General features: G+C 42.8%; 1 protein-coding gene across 2 annotated transcripts; it reads right to left on the reverse strand.

The window, feature by feature from the left end:
- Positions 1-267: 267 nt before the first annotated feature.
- Positions 268-25,103, reverse strand: dmrt1 (doublesex and mab-3 related transcription factor 1). 2 transcript variants are annotated; one of them, XM_079515823.1, is made up of 5 exons: positions 24,793-25,103; positions 23,469-23,652; positions 20,640-20,791; positions 16,331-16,487; positions 268-1,723 (listed from the first exon to the last, which is right to left on the reverse strand). In XM_079515823.1, exons 1-5 carry the CDS (start codon positions 24,991-24,993, stop codon positions 1,581-1,583), a joined length of 837 nt encoding a protein of 278 aa, XP_079371949.1. In that variant the 5' UTR covers positions 24,994-25,103; the 3' UTR covers positions 268-1,580. The 2 variants fall into 2 exon arrangements, with proteins under 2 accessions (XP_079371949.1, XP_079371948.1); XM_079515822.1 differs by having other exon boundaries at positions 16,331-16,490.
- Positions 25,104-26,222: the final 1,119 nt, after the last annotated feature.

Genomic DNA, 26,222 nt, shown 5'->3' on the forward strand with positions numbered 1-26,222 from the left:
AAAACCACTGGGGGATGAAATTAAGAGTAAGTGCATTTCATAAAAAAACAACATGGTCGCGTTATTGATTACAACAGATGGGGCAGAATCCAATGAATGTTTTCAGAGTGCAGCACAAAAGAAAATACAAGTAATTTTCTCTCTCTGGTTTATATCCACGCTCCTGAACACACAATCACATTTACACTCTATCATTTACAGCACTTTTATTTCAACAGAACTTGTAGCGACATAAACACCAAGACTCCAAATTACCTTTGTTGCTGTTTTATTAAAACATAAACGTGAATAACAAATTCAAAGTGTGCAGTGCAGAATGAATAGTATATCCATAAAACATAAGAACATAAACACTGGTCAACTCCACAAACATTTCAATGCAACACTATATAAAATAAGAAATCAAAGGGACCATACCAAATTTATTTATCAGAGGATGAATACAAAAATGCTATTAAAAATGTTTGCACAGGGGGTGTAAGTGTTTTGGGGGTGGTGGCTTGCAGTTAAAAAAAGTTTTCCCCAATATAAAATTGTTGTAAAATTGTGTGCCTCTGCCAGGGCCTTGGTTCCAAGGGCACATTGGGGTATAAGATATAAAAGTTGTAAGTTGTAAACAGCAAGTGCCCTGGCACTGTGGGGTTAAATCTAATACACATGCAAATCCTGTGGAATAAATGTCATTGCATCAGTGCCATAAATAAGCAGCCTTTGCTCATCACACACGGCAGCAGAACTGAGGTTAATGTGATTCATGTCGAACCTGTCCGTTTACTTTCTCTCTGGCTAACCTTCACACTAGCACTATATAGTAGCACTACGAGGGAGTACGTCAGACCAGAGACCATCTCTCATGGGGCTCTTGCTTGGTCACAGCAGTTGATTTGTGACCAAAGGTTTCCCAGTTGAATTATGAATTAATTTAGTCCAATTCCATACACCTTAAAAAATAGATGCTCATGCTTGTACATTTCATAATAATGTACACTTACACTCAGAAGACCTGTTTTTTTGTAGTACAATCAGTAGTCCTGTCATCTTAATCCGTCTATAATTTTCTTAGTATTTCAACGTCCTAATACCACCAAAAACGTCAAAGTAGTGTCCACTTAAGTGCGCGTGTGTGTGTGTGTGTGCGTGCGCGCGCGCGTGCATGCATGCATGTATGTATGCAAGTGTGTGTGTGTGTGTGTGTGCTGGGGGGGGGGGGGGGGGGGGGGGGGATAATATAAAAATAATCTCAAACAATCTTGAAACAGTGTGTCCTCTTATTTGAACTGAATAAGTGCTTACTGAATTTAATGAATTATTATATAATAACCAGCTAAGAGAATTGCAGATGAAGTGAATTTGTGAATTAGTACAAAGTATTTGTGCAAATCTAATGACATTCAGATTGTCTTAAAGCATACTGTGTTATTGCTGCATAAGCCCGATTTATACTCGGCTGCACTCCGGTGTCGCATGAGCTCTACAAGCTCACAACACAACGCATGGCGACGTGTTGCGAGTTTGTAGAGCTATTTTTGGTTTGACGCCGGCATGCAACAATGTATTAAAAGCAATATTGTGGTTTGCTTTTATCTGGTGGGGCCCTCAATCATGGAGTCCACGGTGAAGTTGGCGTGCTCGGTGCTGCCTTCTCCTGCCTTGCCCATGGAGCTGATGGGGAGGCCGGCCATGGCGGCAGCATAGCCAGTGGCAACCCCGTTGGGCAGGCCGGCTAGATGGGAAAAAGACAGACAGTTCTTGATGTCAGAGACAGTAGGGCTGGGTGATACGTCTTCAAATCAGTGTCACGATTATTGTCTTGATTACAATTATTATTTTTACAAAGTTAAAGTATCAGATTGTGAGCTTGTTGATCAACTATTGTTTCTATTCTTGGACGCCATTGTAAAACAAGTATAATACAGTGTGTTATTGCTCGATTATAAAACATATATATTATTTTTTCTGTGTCGATTTGTTGATGTATAAGAAATACAAAATGTATGTAGGGTATACATAAAAAAGGACAGTACTTTGCTATTATTCGATGAATCTACATGAGCAAGATTAATTGGTTCTCAATTAGTCTTGGTTATTGCTCAGCCCTATTTTGGAGCCATGGTTGAAACGAGCAATGGGGAGATCAGATAACTGAACCATATTCACGCAACCATTTTTCTCTTACATCATGGTTATATGCTTTGTAGCTTAATAGCTCAATAGCTTTGTTAGCATTGCAAGGTGGGAGATTGAGGTGTTGGATTTATTATTAACACATTATATGGTAGAGATCAGCCAAATATGGTTCCCATCAGAATAATGGTGATGTATTGATGTTATTGACATTTGACAGCATGCCAGCTCAACACAACACTTTACCACCACAATTCCAGGGTACCAATATGGAATCCTATCCACTTTACACTTACATTTAATGTAACACAATGTGAGCTTGTAGATCTGCTATTTTCCCATTTTTGGAAAACGTTTGCCTTTTTTGACATACCCAAAATAGGGACACCAGGCTGAAAGTGGTTAACCTACAAAAGAATATAATGGAAAAACATTGTGCCAAACTCAGTACAACACAGTGCACTTATGTGGTGAGAAAAAAATATGCGTGCAAAAACAATCTCACATATAGCCAACAAATCTCTTTTTTTTTTCTTGGATACTCCTCAAACTCATTAATGTGATAAATGATTATTGCCTGTGGCTTCAGGATAGGTACACAGTACAGCAATATATGGAAAATAAAAAGGTTTACACATGACAGGCAAATAAAAGGGAGAAAAGAAATACTATTGCTAAACAGATAAACCAGCAGAGTAAAAAACAATACATCACCGCTCCCAAAATGAATGGGCCATTCTGTAGGCGTTGTATTACTCGGGACTCTGACCTACGCTATAAACGTATTCTTGTCAAAGCATATAATTTACAGCAAATTGAATCACCCAGCATTTTTTGTATTTAAAGAAAGGAAGACAATAAACACAAAAGTCGAGGCGTTAGCTCTTTTGCAGTAAACACAAGCCTATGTGCACCCAGCCATTTTAGCACACAATGTCCCTCTACTGCATGAAAGGGATAATAACAGCATGTTGCTGGCAGCTATTAAGCAAGTCAACTTGCATCTATTCTGCGATGCCATTCTTGAGGGCAGAACATTTAACTTTTCAATAAATGCAAAACATTTTCACTACACCTTTTAAATCCTAGATTTTCTTTTCTTTACCCTTGATTCACCTTCACCTATAATTTCAAACTCCTGATAACTTAAATCTTGTATACTTCCCCCAGGCTATATACTGTACTGCACCTCTTCCTTTCCCCCTCTATATACGGTAAGCTCACAACACGTCACGTTAGCAATGCCAGATGATTTATGCTTTAGCATTGTAGACAATAACCAGCTCAGTGGCCTTGTGGTTTGAGTGTCCACCCTGGGACTGGGAGGTCAGGGTTCGATCCCCGGCCGGGTCATACCAAAGACTCTGAAAAATGGGACCCAGTGCCTCCAGCATCAAGGGTTGGATTGGGGCAAGTCCCTGCAACGTACTAGCGTCATGTTCAGGGGGTGTACTTCAAGCTGCCTCACACTAAAGAAACAGGAGATAGGCTCCTGCCCCAATGGGCCTCATGGCTCGGCAAGGCTTACTTACTGTAGACAATATTCTCTATGGTGCATTGGTACAGTGTCATGATGAGATCACAGGCTGAAGTCATCATTCTCTTTGGGAGTGAGCAGTTCATGTTCTCGGAATTGTCCTGTTCTGCTACTGACCATTACTTTAAGTAATGGAAAGTAGATAATGGTGTAATATAGAACTGAATGGTCCATGCACCTTTCAGAAGCAGGACTGCATTACACTATACCTATATTCAACATGAAATACCTAATGCAATACTCTATACTAGTACTACACAGAACATAAGCTTAAAAAGTTGAAATTAATCCAACCATTGCAACCTTACTGCAATCTCCCATCAAAGACAAGCTGTGTAAGCAAAACTATTCAAAGTCCATGTTATCTTGTACACGCAACTGACTAACAATACAGTATATGATAAATTCAATGTCCTGTAAAACAGATTTCTCACCACCACAATACAACTTTGGTGTGGCCAAACCTAAGTGAAGTCAACTTGAGATGAATACGTTTCCTTCCCTGCCTATTAGAACTTATTGGGCCTCACTCAAGCTGGCGTGGCCAGTGCCCACCTCCCTCTCTCTCTACTACTCCTCCTCAAAGAGCCTGGCTGGGAGCGAGAGGAGGGGTGAAAAAAAAAAAGAGTAATTTTTCTCCTCATTAACTTCCTGATTGGTTTCGGACTCCGATTTCTGCCCGTCTGCAGTTTGTCACCCATTCCAAACTGGTGCTCCAATCGTTAATACTAATGTTTGTGTAGCTAACTGCACCCAGCTCTTTTTTTCCCAGCAGTCTACTAGTGCAGCAATAACGCTGTGTGGGTGGGGGGGGGGGACTAGAAGGGGCAGCGGTTGTGAATTAGCCTGTTCAATGTTAATTCCCCCGTGTTCATCAGGGGGGTAAATCTATGGCGTAATTAAAGGTGAACGTGACCGGATGTGTTATTTTCACAGGCGATAGTTAAATCACGAGAACACGCTGCGATCCACGCGCCGTGTGTCAGGCCTTGGTTACGTATGGTTGTACACTGATCTTTTTAGTTTAATACAGATTGATGTCGGTGCACTCAAGTATCAGAGAAATACCTTGTTCTCAATTAGGCCTTCTGCACTAGTAAATTATGAGACCATTCCACTCATTTATACCCCATGTATTCCCTCAGAGCCAATTGAGCTTATCTATGGAACCATAACGTGAAGCATAGTTTGATCCATCCATCCATATATACACCAATTGTCCTCATACCATAATGTGTTAAAAACACAACTGCATACCCCGTCGTAGGATAGAGTCGAACAGTGACAATTGCTGACCTACAGTTGGGTGCCACCGATATTGTCCCTTATCATTTGACCCATTTAGGCCTGACCTCAAAACTATTAAAAATCCTTCTAAATCCTGAAAAAAATCCTTCTACATTTTCACGATTTTTCAAAAATAGCAGACCTACAAGCTCGTAGGTCGTAGCTTGTAGATCTGCTATTTTTCAATAGCTAAATTATAACATAATGTTTAAAACACCAAAAGGGGTTCCCGCCCAAAATGGGTTAACTGTCCTTTTGCGCAGATCACGCAAACCTCAGCAAAAAGAAAAGGACAATATCGATGGCCTCCAACTGTACAAGCTCGTAGCACTCGAGCTCTGATTGCTACTTCCAAAATTCAAATTCAAATCTTTACCCTCAAATCAATTTTGTTTTTAATAGTCTCTAACTACCGGTATACTATAATCTAAGCTAAATCTATTATTACGAGAAACTGTTGCACCCAAACTGAGATCCAAATGCACATACTAGTCATGTTCATAATTACCCAGAATTCTGGTCTGGAGATCGTACATTTGTCAAGTTAATGCCGCCTAGAGACGATCATTTGGAAAAAAGGTTCACAAATACTTTCATGTCAAGGATGCAAAAAATATATATACCAGTGTACAGTATTTGGCTGCGGATCACTTTCTGTACGGAAGATTGTACCAGGGATGCCCAAGATGTGTGTTGTTAAACATTTAAAAATTTGAAATAGCCATAATGTAAATAGCCTAAGTGTAGGATTAAAGGGATTGAACCTGTTACTCATGGACCCCTGGGCGTCCCCAGACCCTACTTTGAGAAACACTGCTTTAGACTGCTAATACAGCTCTTTATCCTATTCCTACGTCCTTCACTGTATACCCAGCCTTCAAATAACTCCCCCTGGGAGATCAGACTAAAACTTGTTGGTGTCCCTCAAGTCTAAAACAACTGTGTAACAAGAGAGGCTTTACTCAGTGATGTTTGAGGGGAACGTTCTCCCATAAATGAACTTTTGCCCTTTTTCTCCAGTTGCTCTGCGCAGTGCGCACTATATAAGATTTCCAAACTATTAAACTGTCTTTGTGCAGAATAACAAAAGGAAGCTTTTTAACACCCCCCCTCCCCCCATCCTGTTAAGAAAGGGAGGGAAGGAGGGAGTGAATGAAGGCTCAATCATTTCTGCCGTTGCCAAAGAGGGGAACAAAAGCCCAGATGTGAGGGGAGATGGTAATTCAGTCTGATCCAGTGTGGATAAGCAGCTCTCGCTGTGGGTTTCATACTCGACACTCATCCACCGTACACAAGGGTCATGAGGGTAGATAACGCACTTAAGTAAACACACACACATGCGTTATTCTGCACTGTTGCAGAACGCAAGCGTCCCTATTCTGGGCATGTCGGAATAGGCGGAAATAGACGAACATCTGGCGAAAACTCTCGCCGAAAATAGCAGATCTACGAACAAGCTCAAAGATTGTGCATTATTGCAATTTAACTATGTACAGTAGGGTTAGGTCCTTTGTTGTATCATCATCATCATCATCCCCTGAGGAACGACCCTAATTTACAGTGGCACTGAGTTACCACAGTTTATATATAGTATATTTTTGCAAGTTATGCAACAAAAAGCACAGTTATCATTAATAAGAAGTAACAAAAAATAGAATATATAAAATAGGCATGATGAAATAAGATCATGATATATAACAAAAACTGAAATGTATCTTAAAAAAATAAAACAATGAACTTTTCTTCCACATTTCAATGCCACCCAGAAGCACTTAGTGGAGGTTATTATCACATAAGTAAAAATTCAATCCTTCGAATGAAGAGTTGCCTGTCATATGACAAGGTTGGCCTGAGATTAAATAGTGCCCATTAAAACGATACGAGCGGTGTCTAAAAAAAAAGAAAAAAAACCTGGCCATGGCCCATTTGAAGGACTGGGGAGGGGTACAGGACCTGACTACGGATGACCCTCGCCAAGATGGACGTTCCTTTCTCTAGGGACGACATGGGCGTCTGGCTCATCATTAGGCCCGTGGCAGGACTTAATGGCCCAGAAAACTCTGTCAAAGAGCAGACAGGCAGGCAGGCTTTAAACAGGCCATGCCTGAAGAGAGGTGGAACAGTTGGAAGACCCATGTCACTGAAGAGAGAAATACACTCGTTTATGTGGTTCTCAAACATGTTCATGTTAAAGGGAACTCTACCCAAATTGATTAGAATTTTGTGCCAGGAAAAAGGGAATATATATAGGAATGTTTCAAGATTTAAAAATAGCAGATCAAACGCTCACAAAGATTTGCACCGCGTTGCAATGTGATCTTGTAGATCGTCTATTTTTGAAAAGCCAAAGTATATTGACCCCCTGGAACTCCCTCAAGGACCCCTGGTAGACCCTACTTTGAGAACCACGTACTGCTCTAGTCCATGTGAATATCATGTATCATGTCCCAAAATGCTGGACCTGCCATGGCAGCACAACTTCTGCAATGGTTCAATCTTAATGCTTACCGTTTACCATTAGGGTAAAACTTTAAGAATGAGCATATTTCTCAAAGCATATACTGCTACTGCAATGTATAAGTGACAACATATTGCTCATACTTGTAAATCGGCTATTTTCGTCATGTGAAAATCAGCCATTTCAATGGCGTCACGGCCCGCCAAAAATACATTCTAGCCCACTAAAACAATTGCAGATTTAGTCTAATAAAATCTTCTATTTAGACCACGAAAATAAAACCAGACCTAAAAGTAAAACATTTCAGGTCACTAAAATATGACTACAACTTAATGTTTTTTTTTGTGGCTTTCGCCTTTATTTTTATTTTTTTATGGAGGGACAGACAGTAGGCTGACAGGAAATGGGGAGAGAGATGGGGGGGCAGACATGCAGTAAAGGCCGTCGGGATCGGGAGTCGAACCCGCGGCACACTGCCAGACTGGATTGCCAGCCAAGGTGCCTGGACCACTGAGCCATTGCCGAGGCAATATGACTACAACTTAATCGAATTTTATTCAAAAGGAATAAAAACGAAACAAAATAAAAATGTGCTGTCATCAACACTGTAAGAGATGCAATCTTACAGATAGCCGTCAGTGTGCATGGGAGCACAATTAAAACCCCATTATTGGTGCATTCTAAAAGTGTGGAGAGACTAGAGCAGGGCCAGCGCCGGGTGACAGAAGGCATCAGTGCTAGGGTCAAAGGCTAATTAAGCAGAGAGGAACCTCTGCTCCTGCATTGTTAACCAATCTGTCCCAGGTGGATATGACTGCCGGAGAGGCGTGACACAGCCCTCGTCCCTATGCTAAATCTCCATTTCGGCTACTGTGCCCCATCAACTCGCAAAATGGCCTGTCACTCCATCGTTGGGTCTTTGGATGTGATCCGCTGAGAAGTTATGGATATACAATAATGAACCGAGGCTGTGGATCAATGTTTGTGGGATTTTTCTATCATTACATTTTAAACAAGAGATTCATTGTGAGGCGACGGGGTGAGAAAAATACCAAAGCAAAGGACACATGTAGAGTGAAATATATGGCTATAGCAGCGAGGACAACCCTTGCAGGTGATAGAAGTACTGCATGTATTTATAAAGGTTTGTAGCAGCGAGGACAACCCTCGCAGGTGATAGAAGTACTGCATGTATTTATAAAGGTTTGCTTGACTGTTTCCAGGAACTGCCATCATCAGCATCATTTGTCAATGCCCACAGATAATTCAACTGGACTCCATTGTTGCTCGAAACAACGCAAGCGAACCAACTGCAACACCGTAATTAGATGGGAGTTTATAGCTTAAGTGAAGCATATCACATAACAGTTATCCTATACACAGCATTTGTAATCTGCAAGTACGACTGAGGGATTGAAACACTGCTTGATATTACTTACGTTACTTTCAAGTTAGTTCTTCTTCATATTAACCAACTGTTTTTGCTTACCTGCAGGTTTCAATTACTTTCATTCTAAAGTTGGATAACCGGGAAATAATATGAGACAGCAAAGTAAAATACTGTACCATGGGAGCTTGAGTTGAGTTTGACAGGAATATTATATTAATGCCTCATGTACATGGACTAATAAGCAGCATAATTTAAAATGTGGTTGTTAGATTCTTAATTTCTTTCCATTTCCTCTTCCTTCAAAGCATCTGTGTCTCTCAAGAGAGAGAGAGAGAGAGAGAGAGAGAGGGCAGAGCGGAGACATAAACTACACAGCCCTGGCCATTTAATGTCTCCACAGCCCCAGGCTGGTGTTAATGGTGATGTTGTACAACACATTACAACAGTGTTTGTGCCCCGAGCGGACAATTATACTAGTATTTAGCCCATCCAGAGAGCCAGAGGCTAGGCAGGCACTTAGCACAACAGCAGTGCGGAGAAAGAGGGAGATGACAGGTCGTAGGAGATGTCTTCTTCAGGGCATTTGGCAGGCGTTGATTCAATTAGCAGCTGATTGAGTGAAGCCCTCCGAGGCCTGCAGGAGTCCAACCAGAGCCAATGTCTGTACCACCAGTTCTTACTTACAGTCCTCTCTGCAAGCCTTAGGGGGGCATTCATCGTTTAATGAACCAAACCCAATATGTTGCACGTGAAAAAGAAATTACTTTGGTGACTAATTGTTTCTGTTTACGTTTTTCTGTTATTCTGTTTTCCCCCCAAATGTGAATTTGCTCATCAACCCATATGGACGGTTATGATTTGAAATGACACGTGGCTAGCAATGGCTAGGGCAACCAAGCTTAATACGAATGAAAGGAGACGGGAGTTACTGTAATGTTACTTTTAGCCATATACTGTTTGAAGAAAAGCTTTGAGTTGAATTTAGAAATTTGCACACAAAATTCACTTCCATTTGACAAAAAAATGTCTATGCTGCCTCTGTTATCTGTCAGGAACGGGAAGTGTAGGACCCACATGCAAGACTCAGGGCCTTGCTACACGAGGACGTCTCGGGCTGTTCCCCGCGCAAGTTTGTGAACGATATAAAACTTTCCTGCGTCTACATTGCGGTTATGTTAATTATTATGCTGTATAGACGAGACCGGTAAACTGCTCCGTTTTCAAGAGAAAGCTGTAGTACACATGGCCGGCCAGTAGATGGCCACCCAAAAGCACCATGGAGTCTGTCTCACTCACACTCTCTCCAACAGACATCCTCAGCCACTCCAAAAGTGGCAGCACCTGTTACTCATTAGTAGGCTAATCACTCTGTGAAGAATGCACATGTTTCTCCACAACGGACTTTTTTGCTTCTAAACCCCTTGTTGCTTTTCCCTGTGAACAGAACACAAAGATGAGTAGCCTATTTATTTTTTAACACGCAGCACCCCTCTCCCTCTCTCCCTCTCTCCCTCCCTCTCTCTCTCCCTCGTGCGCACTGCAATGTCTGTGACTGTGAGACTGACACAGACGCGGACAATAATATATAGCATAAATAATAGGCCAAATATAACACTTTCCCTCTATCTGTGATCAGCTCCTCACACACATAACTCCTCTCTCGTGCATGCACGCCTGCTCAATCTCAGCAACTGTTTGCGTAAATATGTATACATTTTTCCCGATTGGGGGTGTTTCTGTTTTCCAAAAATAGCTCCTCTACAAGCTCATGCATGCGGGCTGCAGATCGGCTATTTTTGGAGAAGAGATTTATAGACATTATGTGCAAATATAAAATAGCTGTGATACTTATATGTAAGTGGTTATGGTGAAATAAACCATTAACACTGGTTAGTTTGGAGGGGACGAGGGGACTATGACATCACCGTTTCAGCAAATTAGGCGGCATTTGCTATACACACGGAGACGAGAAAGTCGCGTCTCCAAACTTTCCCACTCTGGAAGGTAGTTTCAGAATTAGCCGTCCCCCAAAACGCCGTCTCCGTGTGACAAAAAGGGCAGATCGGCTAATTACTTGCCCGAGTAACACAGAATACGTCCTCGTCTGTACACCACATCAAAACTCAAACATAAGAGATGAGGAACACTATTAAACAAAGACTTTACTTGACAAAACAACAGTTAACACAAGGACACCGTGTAAACTGTAAACATACACACATATCAGCAGGGCAAAAACAAAAATACAGGGCATAACTGACATGGAAGGGGAACAAAATGGCAGGGACAGAGGCCATGTTCGTGACAGTTATCAATGCGTAACACACTAACACTACAGGTTGGCATAGGGAAACCCTGGGGCAAATAAAGCAAATACTATGTGCTAATCACGACACAGAGCACATCCTGTTGATGGCCTTCATGACACTCCTCAAATTCTTCATTGTCTCCCTTCACTCTAGTGTCCAACACAGTCGTTCCCAAAAGGTGTGCTGTGAGACTAGTCCAGGTGTGTCTTAGGATTTTGTGATGTGACAACCACACACTATTATTACCGTATATATAACAATATAGCCTACTGTATTCACACAAAAACGTATGGAATTCTTTTTTTATTTGACAACATCAATAGTTTGTGTGCAGTCATTTCCCAATACAGACTACAATACGACATGTCTATATTTCATGTTTCTTTTTTTTTTTAATAGTGAAAATAGTTAATCTACAAGCTCACAACACATGACACATTGAGATCTTGTAGATCTACTATTTTCGGTAAGAATTCAGGTGTGCCTTGAGATCTTGAAATGACAATGAGCGAAATGGCATTAATAACGTAATGTGGGTCGAACTAATGCAATATTAGAGGAGAGTAGACCATATGTTAAACAAACGCCCATAAAAAGCACTTGAGGTGCCATAGCTAAACCACATAGACAATCAATTCTCTTACTGCCATGGTAGTTGGGATGACTGCACCACACTAGACAGTAAGACAACAGCCATTGCTTTAGTCTGCTGAGGCAGTAAAGTGACACAAGAGTGCAGCCAGTGGTGTAGCGGTGAGTGATGCTCTCTGAGGGAATGAACTCTGTCAGTTACATGACAATGAAACAGCACTTCCTCCGCGAGTGCTCACTGCTTGTTTTGGATTCCGTAGCAAAGCGGGGACATGGGGTGGTGCTTTTCGTCAACTCCGGCTTTAGCGTGGCCGCAGGCGCGTGCTGTATGCGAGTGTGTGTGAGTTGCCAAATAGCAAGTTTTAAGTAATTTGATCTGAAGCGAGGCAAGGCCCAATTTACATGGGGAAACAAAGAAACGTATTGACACCGATCTCTCCATCGTTTGTCAGAGAAGGTGGAGAAGCTGGAACGGCAGAGTTTATACGCAGTAACTCATTTTGGTGTACAGTACGGTATGGATTGAACCGAGGAAAATCAATAGAATATCATCTCGAAAGATAGTAATGGATTTCTAACTTAATGGGCTCACACAGGTCCATCGATTAGCAGGATTAACATCTGCAATACCTCAACACTCTGATTTGCATTTAAATTACTGTGTGCACAGTGCTGACACCAATATAACAAAACAGACAAAATGTATGGGCGCCACGTGCGCGCCACTGACTGTATAAATCTCGCCGCTCACCGCAAAAGCGAAACAAACACATAATGCTTTGCCGCAGTGCCAGACGGCTTACAAAACTTTTGAAATTGGAAAAAGTTTTCAGCAAGGGAGGGGGAAAAAATGACAACAGACTCCAGCCAAAAGCTGCCTCCTGTGAGACTGAAATATCTATAACTCAAGTATTGGGAGGGGGGCAGTTCATCTGAGCATCTCCGGGTAGCTCCATAGCAGGGCGCGGGTTGGGTGTCTGTGGAGGCACAGGGAGGTGGGTATGGGGGGTGTTAGTGTTTGTAGTGTGAGGTGAGGTGTTGGGTGGGTGGGTGGGCGGGCGGGTAGGTGGAATGGAGTGGCGATGATGGTGGATGGGGTGGGTGGTGGGGCGGCGGGGGCGGTGTTTGATGGACTGCGGTGTCACCTCCCGCTCCGCGATTTACGGCGCCGGTGCTGCTGACGAGCGCGGGGCAGTAAACAGGCGCGCTGGGGGCGTATTTCACAGGGGGCTGGCTTTTATGAAGAACACCGGGACGGCTCTCCCCGCGGCTCCGCCCGGCCCGCCGTGACGGATGGAGAAAGACGCATGACAAGCTTCATCATTGTTTGTAAATCTTAACTGTTCCCGCTCACTAACTCCAGAAGGCAATTTTGCGGAGACAGCGCGGGGGCCTGGGGGACGTGGGTGGGTGGGTGGGGGGGGTGAGCGGGCGGTTGGTTCGGGGGAGAGGAGGTGAGGCACGAGGGGGGGTGCAGAAAGGACAGCGTGGCACTCCTGAAGGTTATTTGGATCTCTGTATTTGGCCAACTGATTAGCCCTATCCCGGGCTGTAGATAAATTTGACGGCGCGCTGTTTGGCAGCCAGAGAGAGAGAGAGAGAGAGAGGGAGCGAGGGAGGGCAGCTCGGAGCTCACAGCACACGTGCTCCCCGGCGGCCTGATGTGGAGGTGCACCTCACTTTCACCCAGGCACTGGCCGCAACAGAGAGGAGAACGTTTGTTGTGCGCCTTGGTGTCGCAACTGAAATTAATGTCTCCATGGAGGCGGTGATGTAGTCCACTGTTTCTCAGCCATTTTCATATTAAGAAGAAAGAAATTGATGTGTATTTTTATTTATTTGGCCACAGGACCCACATCTGAAAAGATTTTGTGCGCGGGACCCCCATAAGAAAGACTTTGTGCCGTTACAATTTTCAAAAATGATTCCACAATCCGCAGACCCCACTTTGAGAACTACTGAGTCATAGTCAACGGAGAAGTGCAACTTGTAAATAAAAAAAATCACACTTGTGTGAAGTGAGGGGCGCTCTTATCATCACATTCCGTGCTCAGCCAATCAAATAATCGCTATGGGGTACACACATTGCTCAGCCAATCAAACAGTATTTCCAGGCGGAATGTCTATGGATATCTACACAATATAAAACAAGGTGCTATGGCTAGTTTGTCAATCTCTGGATATTTAGAACATAATACATTTCTAATAGTGTCCTGTTCTTCCATAAATAAGATTAATTAATGACCTTGAGAAAATATAAAATCCCATGACTCGAGAGACATGGCAAAGCAGTGAGAAGGAATTGGCAGCATAGGAAATAATAAATATCAAAAAGTAGAAATAGCTGCATTCCAATTGATAAAAATGTAATGTTGTTACACATAACTGCTACATGAGTTGCTATAGTGTGTTTCGGCCAAAACCTTCATCATCAGAGCATGAATTGGCAGCGGTGTTAGCGAGTTGGGAACTGACAGTACTGGCATAGTGTCTGGGTGTTGACAGGTGTGACGAGGGGGGGGGGGGGGGGGGTCGGTGCTAGCAAGCAGATATTACCAGAAAAGTAAGTAAGTCCCCCGCAAAAACAATGACAGTCGACAAAAAAAATGAAGATAAAATAGAAACTCCTGATAAACTGGGTGGGAAGGAACTGTGTGGGTGGGTGCTGACAGAAGGAGTGCTTGTGACGAAGGTGCAGGGGGCTCAGTGGCAGATAATATGGATACATTAAGTCCAGAGAAAAAAATGAATAAGAAAGGAGAAAATAAAGCGTGTGAAACCATGTTGTCATCGTCAACCTGGAATTATCCTTCCACAAACCCTTGTACCTAGAGGCTACTGAAACCAAAGAATGGCATTCATCTATCAGACTTCTCAGAGGCATTCTGCTGACCCCGTGAGCCAATGGTTGACACCTGACCGATAACACGTACTGGGCTGGCAGGTTATCATTCTCACCAGTGTGACTGGACTGAATTTAAACTTCATGACACACTGAACCAAGACAATACTGTACTACATACCACGACATACTGTGTGTGTGTGTGTGTGTGTGTGTGTGTGTGTGTGTGTGTGTGTGTGTGTGTGTGTGTGTGTGCGTGTATATGTAGGCCAATATGAAGAAATACAGAGCAGTGCATTCAAGTTATCTATGTGTGGAGCTGATACCACCAAACACAGGAGGACCACCCTCCGAGACAGCGTTGTTGTGGTCTCGTAATGGAGCATGTCAATACATGGCAGAAGGCTGACGAGGGACCCTCACCAAAACTGGACAGGTGACAGCTACTACTAACAAACATCAGGGTGTCTGACTCGCGTTGCGATGGAACACATTGCGAGCGTGTAGACATTTTCACTGTTTATTAAAAAATATGCCTATAATCACATCCATAAAATAGGTACGTCAAATAAAAGTGGTTAACCCACTGTCCTACCCTATTTTATAGGGAGTTGCAGAAAAATACAAGGTAGGAAATGCCTGGTATAGGAAACAAGTGCTTTTGGCAAGCTGCTGCTTAAACTCAGCTGGAGAAAGTAAGTTATACATGTGCACAGGCAGGCAGGCAGGTGTGTGTGTGTGTGTGTGTGTGTGTGGAGTGCGGGTACAGGTACAGGTGATGAGATCAGATAGTGTCATTTAAGACTACCTCCCAAACACTATGGGCAGTATTATGCGTGTCTTAAGTACCAGGTCTTATTACTTAACTTAAGACCTGGAGGCGTGATCAATGCCATTTGGCTATTCTGAGTGGCCAAACAGCATTGACCACGCCTCCAGGTCTTAAGTTAAGTCATAAGACCTGGTACTTAAGACACGCATAATAGGGCCCTATGTGTGCAGTGCATTGCTAAAACAATTTCTGGTCTATGCAAGCCATTAATCCCCTTCAACTCTCGCACTGCATGAAGCTTGAGCTCCTATAACCCAAAAGTTTGGTCCATCTTTTGTCCCTTTTTCCTCACCAAATCAAATGCATGCATTGTGTTTTACCATTTTGCCAAAGTCATGAAGCCAAGCTTTCATCAGACACATTTGATATGGAGCGGCCCACTTTTATCTGAATAAGAAGCATCATAATTCATACTGTTATACAATGATGTTTTTTAATAAAGTGTTCAACTTGAAACTTGATATCCTAGCAGCAAGGAAACACAAGGTCATTGTCTTAATGTCTTGGGGAACTTGAAATACTGTTATAGTTATAGTTTTGACTTTATCCACACCCAAAATTAAGGCATGGAAACAGTTGTGCATTGTTTTTATGTTGTGTGAAACTATTCTTCATATCACTATTACTTGGATTTCTTGGCTCTCTTCTGGCAAAATGCATTTAAAAACAGAGTGACAGGACAGACAGACATTGAGCTAAAGCTACATGGTGTACAGCTATAATTGCAACACACACTCACATGTGTTCACTATCTCTTTAAGTCAGGATTAAATACAAACGGCTGTCGTAAAAAATCTTTTCTTTTGACTTTTATTTATTTTTTATAAACTTTATGGTGCCCTTGACTTGAGTGCAGACCTCCCTTGGATGTACTCTGCTGCCACGCTCTTGACAAAGTCTGGATAAAACTTTATGGGGCCTGAGAAAGTGTGCGTGCGTGCGCATGCGTGTGTTACTCACAGCCTGCCTTATTCTCAGTGGAGTTGTTGTTGTCCTCCGGGGCGAAGACGGGAGGCACGCTGACAGTAGCGCTCAGCCCCTGACTCAAGGCTGCAGTGTAGTAGGAATGCATGTAGTCATACATGCTAGGATTGGGCAGGCCATCACTGTTGGGCACCTGCTTCATACAGTATGCGTGCACACGTGCACACGTGCGCACGCACGCGCACACACACACACAGTCACACAGTCACACACACACAGTAAAATGAAAGAAATGCACGTGTTACACACTTTTTCCTGTTCAACATCTCTCAATTGTGACCTTGACCTCTGACCCCTCTTGGGGGCAGCCAGTTTCTGTATATAATAGACAGCCTCTTTGACCACTTTCAACCTGGTGTCGCAAATTTGAGCATGCCATTATACGAAAGAAAAAAAGATAAATATCAGCTCAAAAAAGCCGATCTACAAGCTCACAACGGGTTGTGATAGATTGACACCGACATGCGACAAAGGAACTCAGGTGCTTACGTTTCCCAATGTGATGTATCCTTCACAGTGTGAGACTACTGTATGTCCTCCTCTTTATATAGCTAGACAAGTCAGGACAAAATGATCGATAAATATATAGTATTCTTTTATTTTATTATTTTAATTGAAAAGTAGTATAAGCAGTTGTTTCGCTTTACCCATGTTGCAAATGACAAAATGTATTCAATCACAACATAAAACTGCAGTCTATGTCAACAGTTGCCAGGGAAAGACATTTGGGAGAACTAAAGCAATATGACTGGCGTGCAGAGGGTTTATTTGTAAAATGATTCAAACCATAAAGTTTTGTTTTGCTTTCTTTTGCAGTTGTGAAACATTGAATGAGATATGTTTTCCGCTGGCCTCCCTTTTTTAAGCCATGCATTTCCTTTGGCCGACAAATACACAAATGCTCATGTCCCACTGGAAAGCTGCAAACCGATTATAAATACAGCAACCGCATATAGCTCCAGTCCACACACCTCGTTTTCCAAGAGTATATCCATTGCAGTGAATTTGTCTTTAAAATCTGCCCAAGCGAGCACCTAATCTTTACTGGCTGCAGTTTAACAGCCTAATCTGACAGGAAAAAAATCTTCTGGGAGAGGAGAGAAGTAGCGGTTGAATTCACAGGCTGGTGGACTGATGGAAAAATGGATTGCAACAAGCAGCCTGGGGCTTTCTCCAGCCCTTGGAAAACTTTAGAAGGAGCTGTCTCTGCAGCGAGGCAGCCTCCTCGCAGAGGGTTTTCAATTTCACTTTTATGGAATTTGATTTCTGTCAGCCTGTAATATGTCACCCCATATTGTCCACGCCATCAATTCCCCGACAGCTTTATAAACTGTTATTTAAGCTACACTCAGCTCTTGTATTGGGCCTTGACAAATACAATAGAGATTGGACGGGAATTTTGAAAATGCACCAAGCTTGCGTATTACAGGACACATGCAAAAATAAATATTAGCATTGGTGGAAGCTGCCCGTCTAGGTTAAGTCTCGTCATGCTTACCACAAGTAGTAATATACCATCACAGGGTAACAAATTACTCATTTACAGCATGTAGTCATATTGAAGTATATACAGTACATAATACTCTATTGCTGAAATAATTACACATGTACAGTACAGTTAATAGATTCCTTATTTCCTTAATGAGCATGATATTGGACTACACGCTCTTGCCCCCTCCAGCCTAATTCTGACTCCCAGGGGGGCTTCCTTACCACCCTGACATGGCCTGTGTTCTTATCTGGCACCATCTCATGTCTGGGAGAGCTCTGCGCAACCCTTTTATTATCATTCTCCACCTGCATGACAGTCAAACGCTGCTGAGTGGAGAGCCCAGGCCGGGGAAGAGGGCGGGAGATGGCCCCAAGCTGATAAAGACCACACTGTTTCCTCTGGAAGTGGGGGGGGGGGGGGGGACGACAGTGATTTAATAAGTCAGTCGTTCTCAAAACGTTTTTATTTGAAGGACCCCCAATTTTCTATGTATGTATTCAATTTGCGGACCCCCATCTGAAAATATTTTGTGCCTGGGATCCCCCATAAAAGATTTGTGAAACGTTTTCGAAAATATTCCAAACTTTTTCAGGATTTTTGAAAATAGCAGATCTACAAGCTCAAATTGGTTAAACTGATTTTGATGCCATCGAATTTTGCTGGGGACCCCCTGGAAGGCCACTTTGAGAACCATTGATTTAAGTTCTGTTGATAGATGTATTCATGTGCTTGCACAAGTCTGAACTTGGTATCACAGACAAATCCTGGGTGTTATTTAAAATCTGAGAATCCATTTCTAACCTCTCAGTCTTGTGGCACTAAGACTAGGAGGCACTAAAGCTAGGAGGGTTCCCACTATTGTATTCATAAACATAACTTAGGGACGAAAAGTCAAACGAACGAGGCACCTAAAAATAAACAAGATACAGCTCAATTTGAATAACGGGACTGCGCTTGGCACTCTCAACCTGACAACTTCACCAAAAACATATAGCAGCCTGTTCATAATTCATAGGGGAGGATGGCTAAATTATGCTAAATGCGCTAACTGATTAGCATTAATGCACTCTCTCTCTCAGATGAGCGTTGAGGCATAACGGTTTGTGCCACTGCCGACAGACAATACCATTAACCTTTGCAATTCAGGTCTGAGCTGCACGTTGGCAGGTTAGCGGAGGCAGTGACCCTAGAACTGGATGTTGCTACTAGGGGAGTCTGGGGAGAGAGCTGCTGCTACAAAACCCTCATCATGAAAATAAAGCACCTCAGCAGAGGGTCCTTGAAGAAATATGGACCTAATTTGCCTCGTGCCCAAGGCAGCTCATCTCATCGGACACAATAGTGATACATTTAGTTATAAATCAGGGAGAATATATAAGTGTTGTGTGTGTGTGTGTGTGTGTGTGTGTGTGTGTGTGTGTGTGTGTGTGTGTGTGTGTGTGTGTGTGTGTGTGTGTGTGAGCACACACGTGCGCGTGCGTGTGTGGAGCCACTGGGAGGTTATAGGTTTGATGGGAGCTCCCATATAATTGCCAGCCGATGTGTGTCACAAATAATGGTAATTCTAAGGTGAGTTCAACCTCTTTAGTGTCATATGAAAACTGAGAATAAACACTATATTTATTTAAACTCACACTAGGTTCACAGAGGAAATGCCTTCTCTTCAGAGCATGTGTAAACTGTGTCAGTGAATGATGTTAAAGCTCCAGTGCACATTTTAGTTAATGCTACTTTAGTATTGCCCAAGGTAAGACAAACTATTGAGCAGTTGGAATTTCATGTCAGGTATGTAGTTACAAGTTACAGTATAGAACTAATGGAAACGTTTGTTCACCAGCTAAGCCTTGCTACTGTAACTGCACCCACAATTACTGTGTTAGGCCAAATAACCAACCTGCCTTTGTCAGTGCCATGGTAGTGCTCGCTACTAATGTTAGCTACATGGCCTGGATTTGATATCGTCTGGTGTTTCACAAAATGTAATGAGCCTTCCATGTCTTCCAACTGTGACTCAATATGTCATAAAGGTCTAGCTGGCAGCTGGACCTTTGTTTGAAGTTGTTTGCCTCTATGTTAAGGAGAGAAACTTATGAAACTTAAAGGAAAGAAACTTAAAGGAGAGAAACTTATGGCACTTTTCCAGTTCCACTGCATAGTAGCAACTCTTGCCTTTTTTGTTTTCCATTGAAAAACAGTAGTACTTTTTTGGTATGTCAAGGACAAGCAAAAAAGAAAAAGGTGACATGAAACATTGTCTGAAAAAAGCCAAGCAGAAACATATTTCACTCTTATGTACACTTGAACACTGCAGGATATTTAGTGAGTCGTATAGAATAGCCCTAGTGTCATTGATTGCATCACAACAAGCTCCCCTATAATAAATAGAAGCTCCCAGAAACTTTCTAAATCAGCAGCTTGAATAGGTTTGAGGGAAAGGCCAATGGTAAAGGTCTGGCTGCAGCTCCAGGTTGATAATGATATTGAATTGTATCCCAGCCATTCTCCAGCCCCACATTGGTTTGTTCATCCAATGGCTTGGAACGGTTGCAGAATCATCATCTCCTGAAGCCAAGTAAAACACAGATTCTTTGCAGAACAAGCGGGTCCAGCATCAACAACTTCTAAAACACAATTCACAACACCAACCTAACACTCTACCAGGGAGATGCATGGCGAGAGTACTTGGCTAATGTATGACCACACTGTTTAATAAACTTAAAAAAAAAAAAAGATTTTTCAAAAAGATGAACGTGTGACACATCTTTGATAACTCACTGTTGGTTCATGGTTTACCTGCTGGTAGTTGTAGAGGTTACCATAGTAGGTAGGGTAGCGGGGAGGCTGGTAGAAGTTGTAGTAGGAGGGGTCCATCTGCAAGTCAGCAGAATCGGCCTGACCCTGGCCTCTGGCAGAGGCGCTGGAGGTGGCGGGGGAGGCGCTCCCTCCTGGACACAAGACAACAACTTATTAGCGACACAATAGTCTTAAGTCCCTTTCACTGTCCAAGAGACATGATGGACGGTGTATATTATGAGCTACAATAAAACACACCTAAATAGTTAACCTAGAGTAGTCCTCAGGGGTCTACTCTATACTAGGACCCCTCTTGTTTTTGATCACTAAATATCTTTGCCGAAATATAAAAAAACTCACAACGCACCGCTTTGCAACGTGTTGTGAGCTTGTAGAATTCGTAGAGTTCGTACCAGAAAAGGGATGCTAGGGGTCATGTGGTTTAAGTATGTTCTTATACGTTAGATTTGCCAAAAGGGACTTCCTGATATTTAACAGTGTCACTCTGCCTAACACATATTTTTCAAGGTATGCTCAACTCTTACTCTTCCAGACCATCGATCTTTCTATTGATACTTTCTTTGACTGTCAATTCAGTGTAAAAATCCTGAGTGGGAAAAACACAGATGTGAGACGTCTCAAACTATTGGCAACAGCACCATCTAGAGATGATGAGAGAGATTTGTGGCAAATCACCCCAGCATCACATGCACCACCAACCTCATTGCATCAAGCATCATCACCGTGAAGCAATGACAAATGTCCAAACTCTGGACAAAACCCTGCCACTCAAATCGAAATTCATCATCCGTGGTCGGCTTTTCCACAGCAGCAGGCACCCTGATCTTTTTTCCATCTTACCAGAACTAACAAGGGCTATGGGACAGAAAGATAAAACTGCTGTCCTCACCCTGCCCTCTGTCATCATGGAGTTGCAGAGTGCTTGACTCCCCATGTCCTACATTTGTTACAAAAGATCCTGAGGTCTTTCTAATTTGTAACAAATTCAGGTATCGCCTAGCGGTCAACTCCCCTCCATGTCCTGTCCTCTGCTCTCTTGTAACGAAAGCACGCACACACAAACCAGCCATGGGCAACCTTGACCGGGTCGGTATTCAAGCTTCTGACGTTGCTATCAGAACAGTGTCTAAACTCCATCCACTCTGCCAACTGCCTCTCCTTTCTTCTCTTTTCTTTCATTCTTCATCCATACATACCGTCCTTAGCTCAGACAGTAAAACATTACATTGTAACGAAAGCTCTAAACCAGGGGTCTTCAACAGGGGGTCCGAGACCCCTAGGGGGTCCTCAGAGTTACTACAGCGAGGCCACCACATGTTTGTGTGGTAGGTAGGAACTTTTTCACATTAATTACTTGAACCCGATCCAGGGACCACATCACACCTGTCCTCCGTAAACTCCACTGGCTCCCAGTCAAGTACAGAGTTGACTACAAAATACTCACCATTACATACAAAGCACTCAACAATCAGGCCCCCGCTACCTCTCTGATCTCATCAAATGCCATGTTCCCACCCGCTCCCTCAGGTCAAGCACTGCCAACCAACTGGAACCCCACAAGTCCAACAAGCGAACTTGGGGAGACAGGGCCTTCGCAGTGGCCGCCCCTTCACTGTGGAACTCACTCCCAACTCACATCAGAGCTGAAATGTTCAAAAGCACACTCAAAACCCACCTTTTCAGACATGCTTTCCCTACATAAATCCCCACCCCCCACTTTGTTTGTCTACCTTGGTTTCTAGTTTAACCTTTTTAACTTTTAACTAATTTATTTTTCAATAAAATTGTTTTAGATTTTTTAATCTGCAACATAATGTTATAATATGTAGTGGGGCTCCCAGCTTCATCTCTCTCTCTCAGCTAAGGCCTGAAAAACGTTCAAGATCCCTGCTCTAAGCTCAAGCCTAACAAAATGTCCCAAAAGCAAATGACATAACAAGATGAAGCCTTGCATCCTAATTCTAGGCAATCATTTGGCTCACCATGCATCGCACACTCCCACAGTGAGCTTGTAGATCAGTGATTTTTAGAGATTTAGTGAAGAGGTGAAAAAGGAGGGGGCAATGTACAGTCCCCTAGTGGTGAAGCAATTACCATTACACTGCAATGTCCATCTTATGTTCATTCATATGAATCAAGTTGTTCTATTGTGTGAGTTTGTGAAAATCTGACAATGCTAGGAAAGAAATGGTCCAAACACAGTTGTATGAATGAATGAATGAATGAATGAATGAATGCGTTTTTATTTTATGCTGAAGGTGGTGTGACAATGTGGATGTATTATATGTCAACTATTTCTGAGAGCAAATGTCTTATGGTTTTATAAGTTAGATTCCACTCAAATCAAGTCAAATGTATTTACAGTATAGCACAAGTGCTTACCAAGAGACAAGAGCAACATAGTCTATTCACAAAGCAATAAAAAAGCACATCACGTAATAAGAAAACAAAAGCACCCTCAGTTGCAATGTAACAGCTCTGTGTACTGTACACATCATATCTATTCCCTTTAAATTGAACATACATTATTTAGTTTTGATTGCATTGTTCCACTTTTGCTTTGGCAATGTTGGTGCATGTATTCTCATGCCAATAAAGCCCTTTGAATTGAATTGATGATGTGGGGTGATCATAAAGTGACTGACTGACTCACCGACTGACTGACTATTTCTCTCAGTGGGTGAGCATTTTAGTGAGTGAGTGAGTGAGTGAGTAAGTGACTGAGTGAGTGAGTGTGTGCAGTGAGTGAGCGAGCGAGCGTGCGTGCGTGCATGCGTGAGTGGGTGCGTGGCGTGCATGAGTGCTCACCTGAGACCAAGGGAGGAGAGCTGGTGGTGCTGGAGATGGTGGCAGTGGTTGGGGGGTGGTGTCCTCCTACCACCCCAGAGTACAGGCAGGGTGCAGCTTCATTCCTGGCGTCAGATCCAGTCAGAACCACAGGGCTAAAGAAGCCCAGCTCCTCCTCCTGGAACTGCTGTCGTCGCAGGGCAACCTATGATGGGAGTTCAAGGAAGACCTTTAGACTCAGCAGTGGTTCCCAAACTCTTCCTCCCGTGACCCAAAACAGAAATTAGATATTCGACCCAAGACACCCCCAGACTAGTGAAAATTGCAGATCTACAAGCATTAGCTATTTTTACTTCTTAAATATTTGTTCTATGGAATTTCGTAGAGTTCTTTCATTTTTTCATGACATTACTGACGAAGAAAAAAAACATTGGATTGTGATTCATGAAAAGTTTAGCTTTTTTGGGAATGTTTTGATTTTCTTTTAGGAATAAGAAATTACATTAAAAAACAAATTTAAGAACATGTCAACATGCTCCATCATACATACAGGAGTATCACATACATTGGGCTATAGTTCGAATGGAAGTATCTCTGGTTTACTGTGATTTAGTAACATGTGTATCGTTTTGTCAATTTTGTATTTAGATTTGTCTGGTTCTTTAGTTTAGGCTCATAACTGTATATAAAACACCTACATTTAATCTCTCTCCAATTGTGTTATTGGGTATATGCACCTGTTGCACCATGATGGAGGGCTCATATGATATGGGTCATCGCTGACACAAAGTTACGTGTTTTAATGTCATCAGAGAAACTGACAAGAAATGTATATGGGGGGATACAACTGATACTACAAAGTATCTGGCCACAGTATCTAAACAAGATGTATCCAACAAATCAACTGTTTGTTTATAAACTAAAAACAGAGCTTGGAACACTTGATCAAACAATACTAAGTGCATGGTTTACGATATAAAGTGAGTTGTTTATAAACGAAGTTCGCTAATGTTAGCCAACATTATAGACTATATTATACCTAGTCGTTTTCAAGCATTTTTACCTGACGTTACAGCTGCAGGCCACATGGGCTACATAGGGAGGAGGGCGTGAAAATCACACATGGATGGATACTACTCATACATACTAGGAGGCTAACTCAAGCCACGGTAGGTTTGAACTCCACCAAAGCAGTTTGAAAACTTCACCCGATGTTGGATTGCAATTTAGCATGACAATCTGATCAATGTAAACTGGCATATAGTTGGCTATTGTAATCCCCCCAGGTCATTGTAGGAAAAGCAAGTAGTACAGCAGCAACAAAAATACAGTAAACAAGTGTTACCTGGGCGGCCATAACTCTCTGTCTCTCCGAGATCAGCTTGCACCTGTTACACGCGCATTCTCTCCAGTTGCAGAAGCGCTTGTGTCCCTTGAGCAGAGACACGTAGCCGTGGTTCCTGCAGCGAGAACACTTTGGCTCTCTTGGGCCCTTCCGTCCTGGAGCAGGTGGTCCGTCCATGGGTCGTTCTTCTTTGCTCATCATCGTTACTGCTGACTGGAGCACTTGACTTGTTGCCTCTGGTCAAATAGATGGGAGTTGTTTGTTTCTCCGCTAGCTGTGCACGACTAACTAACTGTATCTGACTGCTGACAGAGCCCTGGCTGCCCTGCCACACACAGTCACATGGATGCGTAGGAGTCTAGGAGAGTAGCCTATAGTGGGTGTGTCGCCTCCCTGCCAGGAGTCAGGACTCAGGACAGAGGAGGACACTGGGCTGCCTGGCACACAGAGGGAAATATACTGTACTTCTGGTTGGAAAAAAGTGTGTAGAAAACGATGGGCTATATTAAAAAGTTGTAAAAATGTCCCATGTAGGCTACCATTTTATGCAAATTAATGCCGCACAAAAATATATTTTCACTATATCTCAGCCAATATTACAATATAAGGTGTCTAGACTGGAGATACGGGGGCCAAGGATCACAATGAAACTATTCTTAAAGTCATCACATGTAGGCTACCTATGGCATGCAAGTCAGTATGCCATTGCAATATAATCACAATTTTACTAATTATTATGCAAACCTCTTTAGCCACGGTTTGCAAAATAATTGCTTAGCTTTCTTCAATGTGTTCATAAAGGTGTCTACCAACACCTGACACCACTCAATTAGCTCCAACTCAAATCCTCAGTGACACTTTGTGGGAGCCAATTAAAGTTGGGGTACCCAGAGGCCAGAGGGCCTGGCGAAAAAACAGGAAAAATTCAAATTGGCCACTATGAGTTTGTGGTAGGCCTGTCTAATTAGGGTTTGTGGGGTGCTGAATCCATTCCACCAATTAGTTTTTAGTAAGACTGACCCCTGGCCATACAATCAGCCATGCCTACTTTTCAGGCAGGCCTGAAAGTCTGTTTGGGATATCGATAAATGTCTTCCGATAACCAAGTCATGCAACCTTTTCTCATTAGCATCATTTGCATACTGTCAATTATGTCAAAATTGCAGCTCGTCTGAGCATAGAAGGTCCCCACTCTCTGTGAAGAGTGGGTGGCCGGTGAGGTTTGATGGTCAATGGCTTCTTTCAGATTGATCTCTGACCCTGATCGAGCAACAATCAGTACTGGAGCAAACAGAGTCCTGTAATCCTTCAATTCCACCACCTGGTCAGCCTGCTTGTGCTGCTGAACTCTTCCTGCACTCTTCCACTTGTTCTGTGGCAGACGGAGGTCACAACCACCATTCAACATCTCATCAGATGTGGTTGCAAGA

The sequence above is a fragment of the Electrona antarctica genome, assembly GCF_951216825.1.
Source record: "Electrona antarctica genome assembly, chromosome: 12".
In the NCBI taxonomy this organism is placed as follows: Eukaryota; Metazoa; Chordata; class Actinopteri; order Myctophiformes; family Myctophidae; genus Electrona; species Electrona antarctica.

Coding starts and splice junctions, on each gene's coding strand:
- dmrt1 (XM_079515822.1), bottom strand. CDS start 24,993: ATGATGAGCAAAGAAGAACGACCCATGGACGGACCACCTGCTCCAGGA. Junction 23,653..24,792: donor AGAGAGTTATGGCCGCCCAG/GTAACACTTGTT, acceptor CTCCCATCATAG/GTTGCCCTGCGACGACAGCA. Junction 16,491..20,639: donor ACCTCTACAACTACCAGCAG/GTAAACCATGAA, acceptor TACTGTATGAAG/CAGGTGCCCAACAGTGATGG.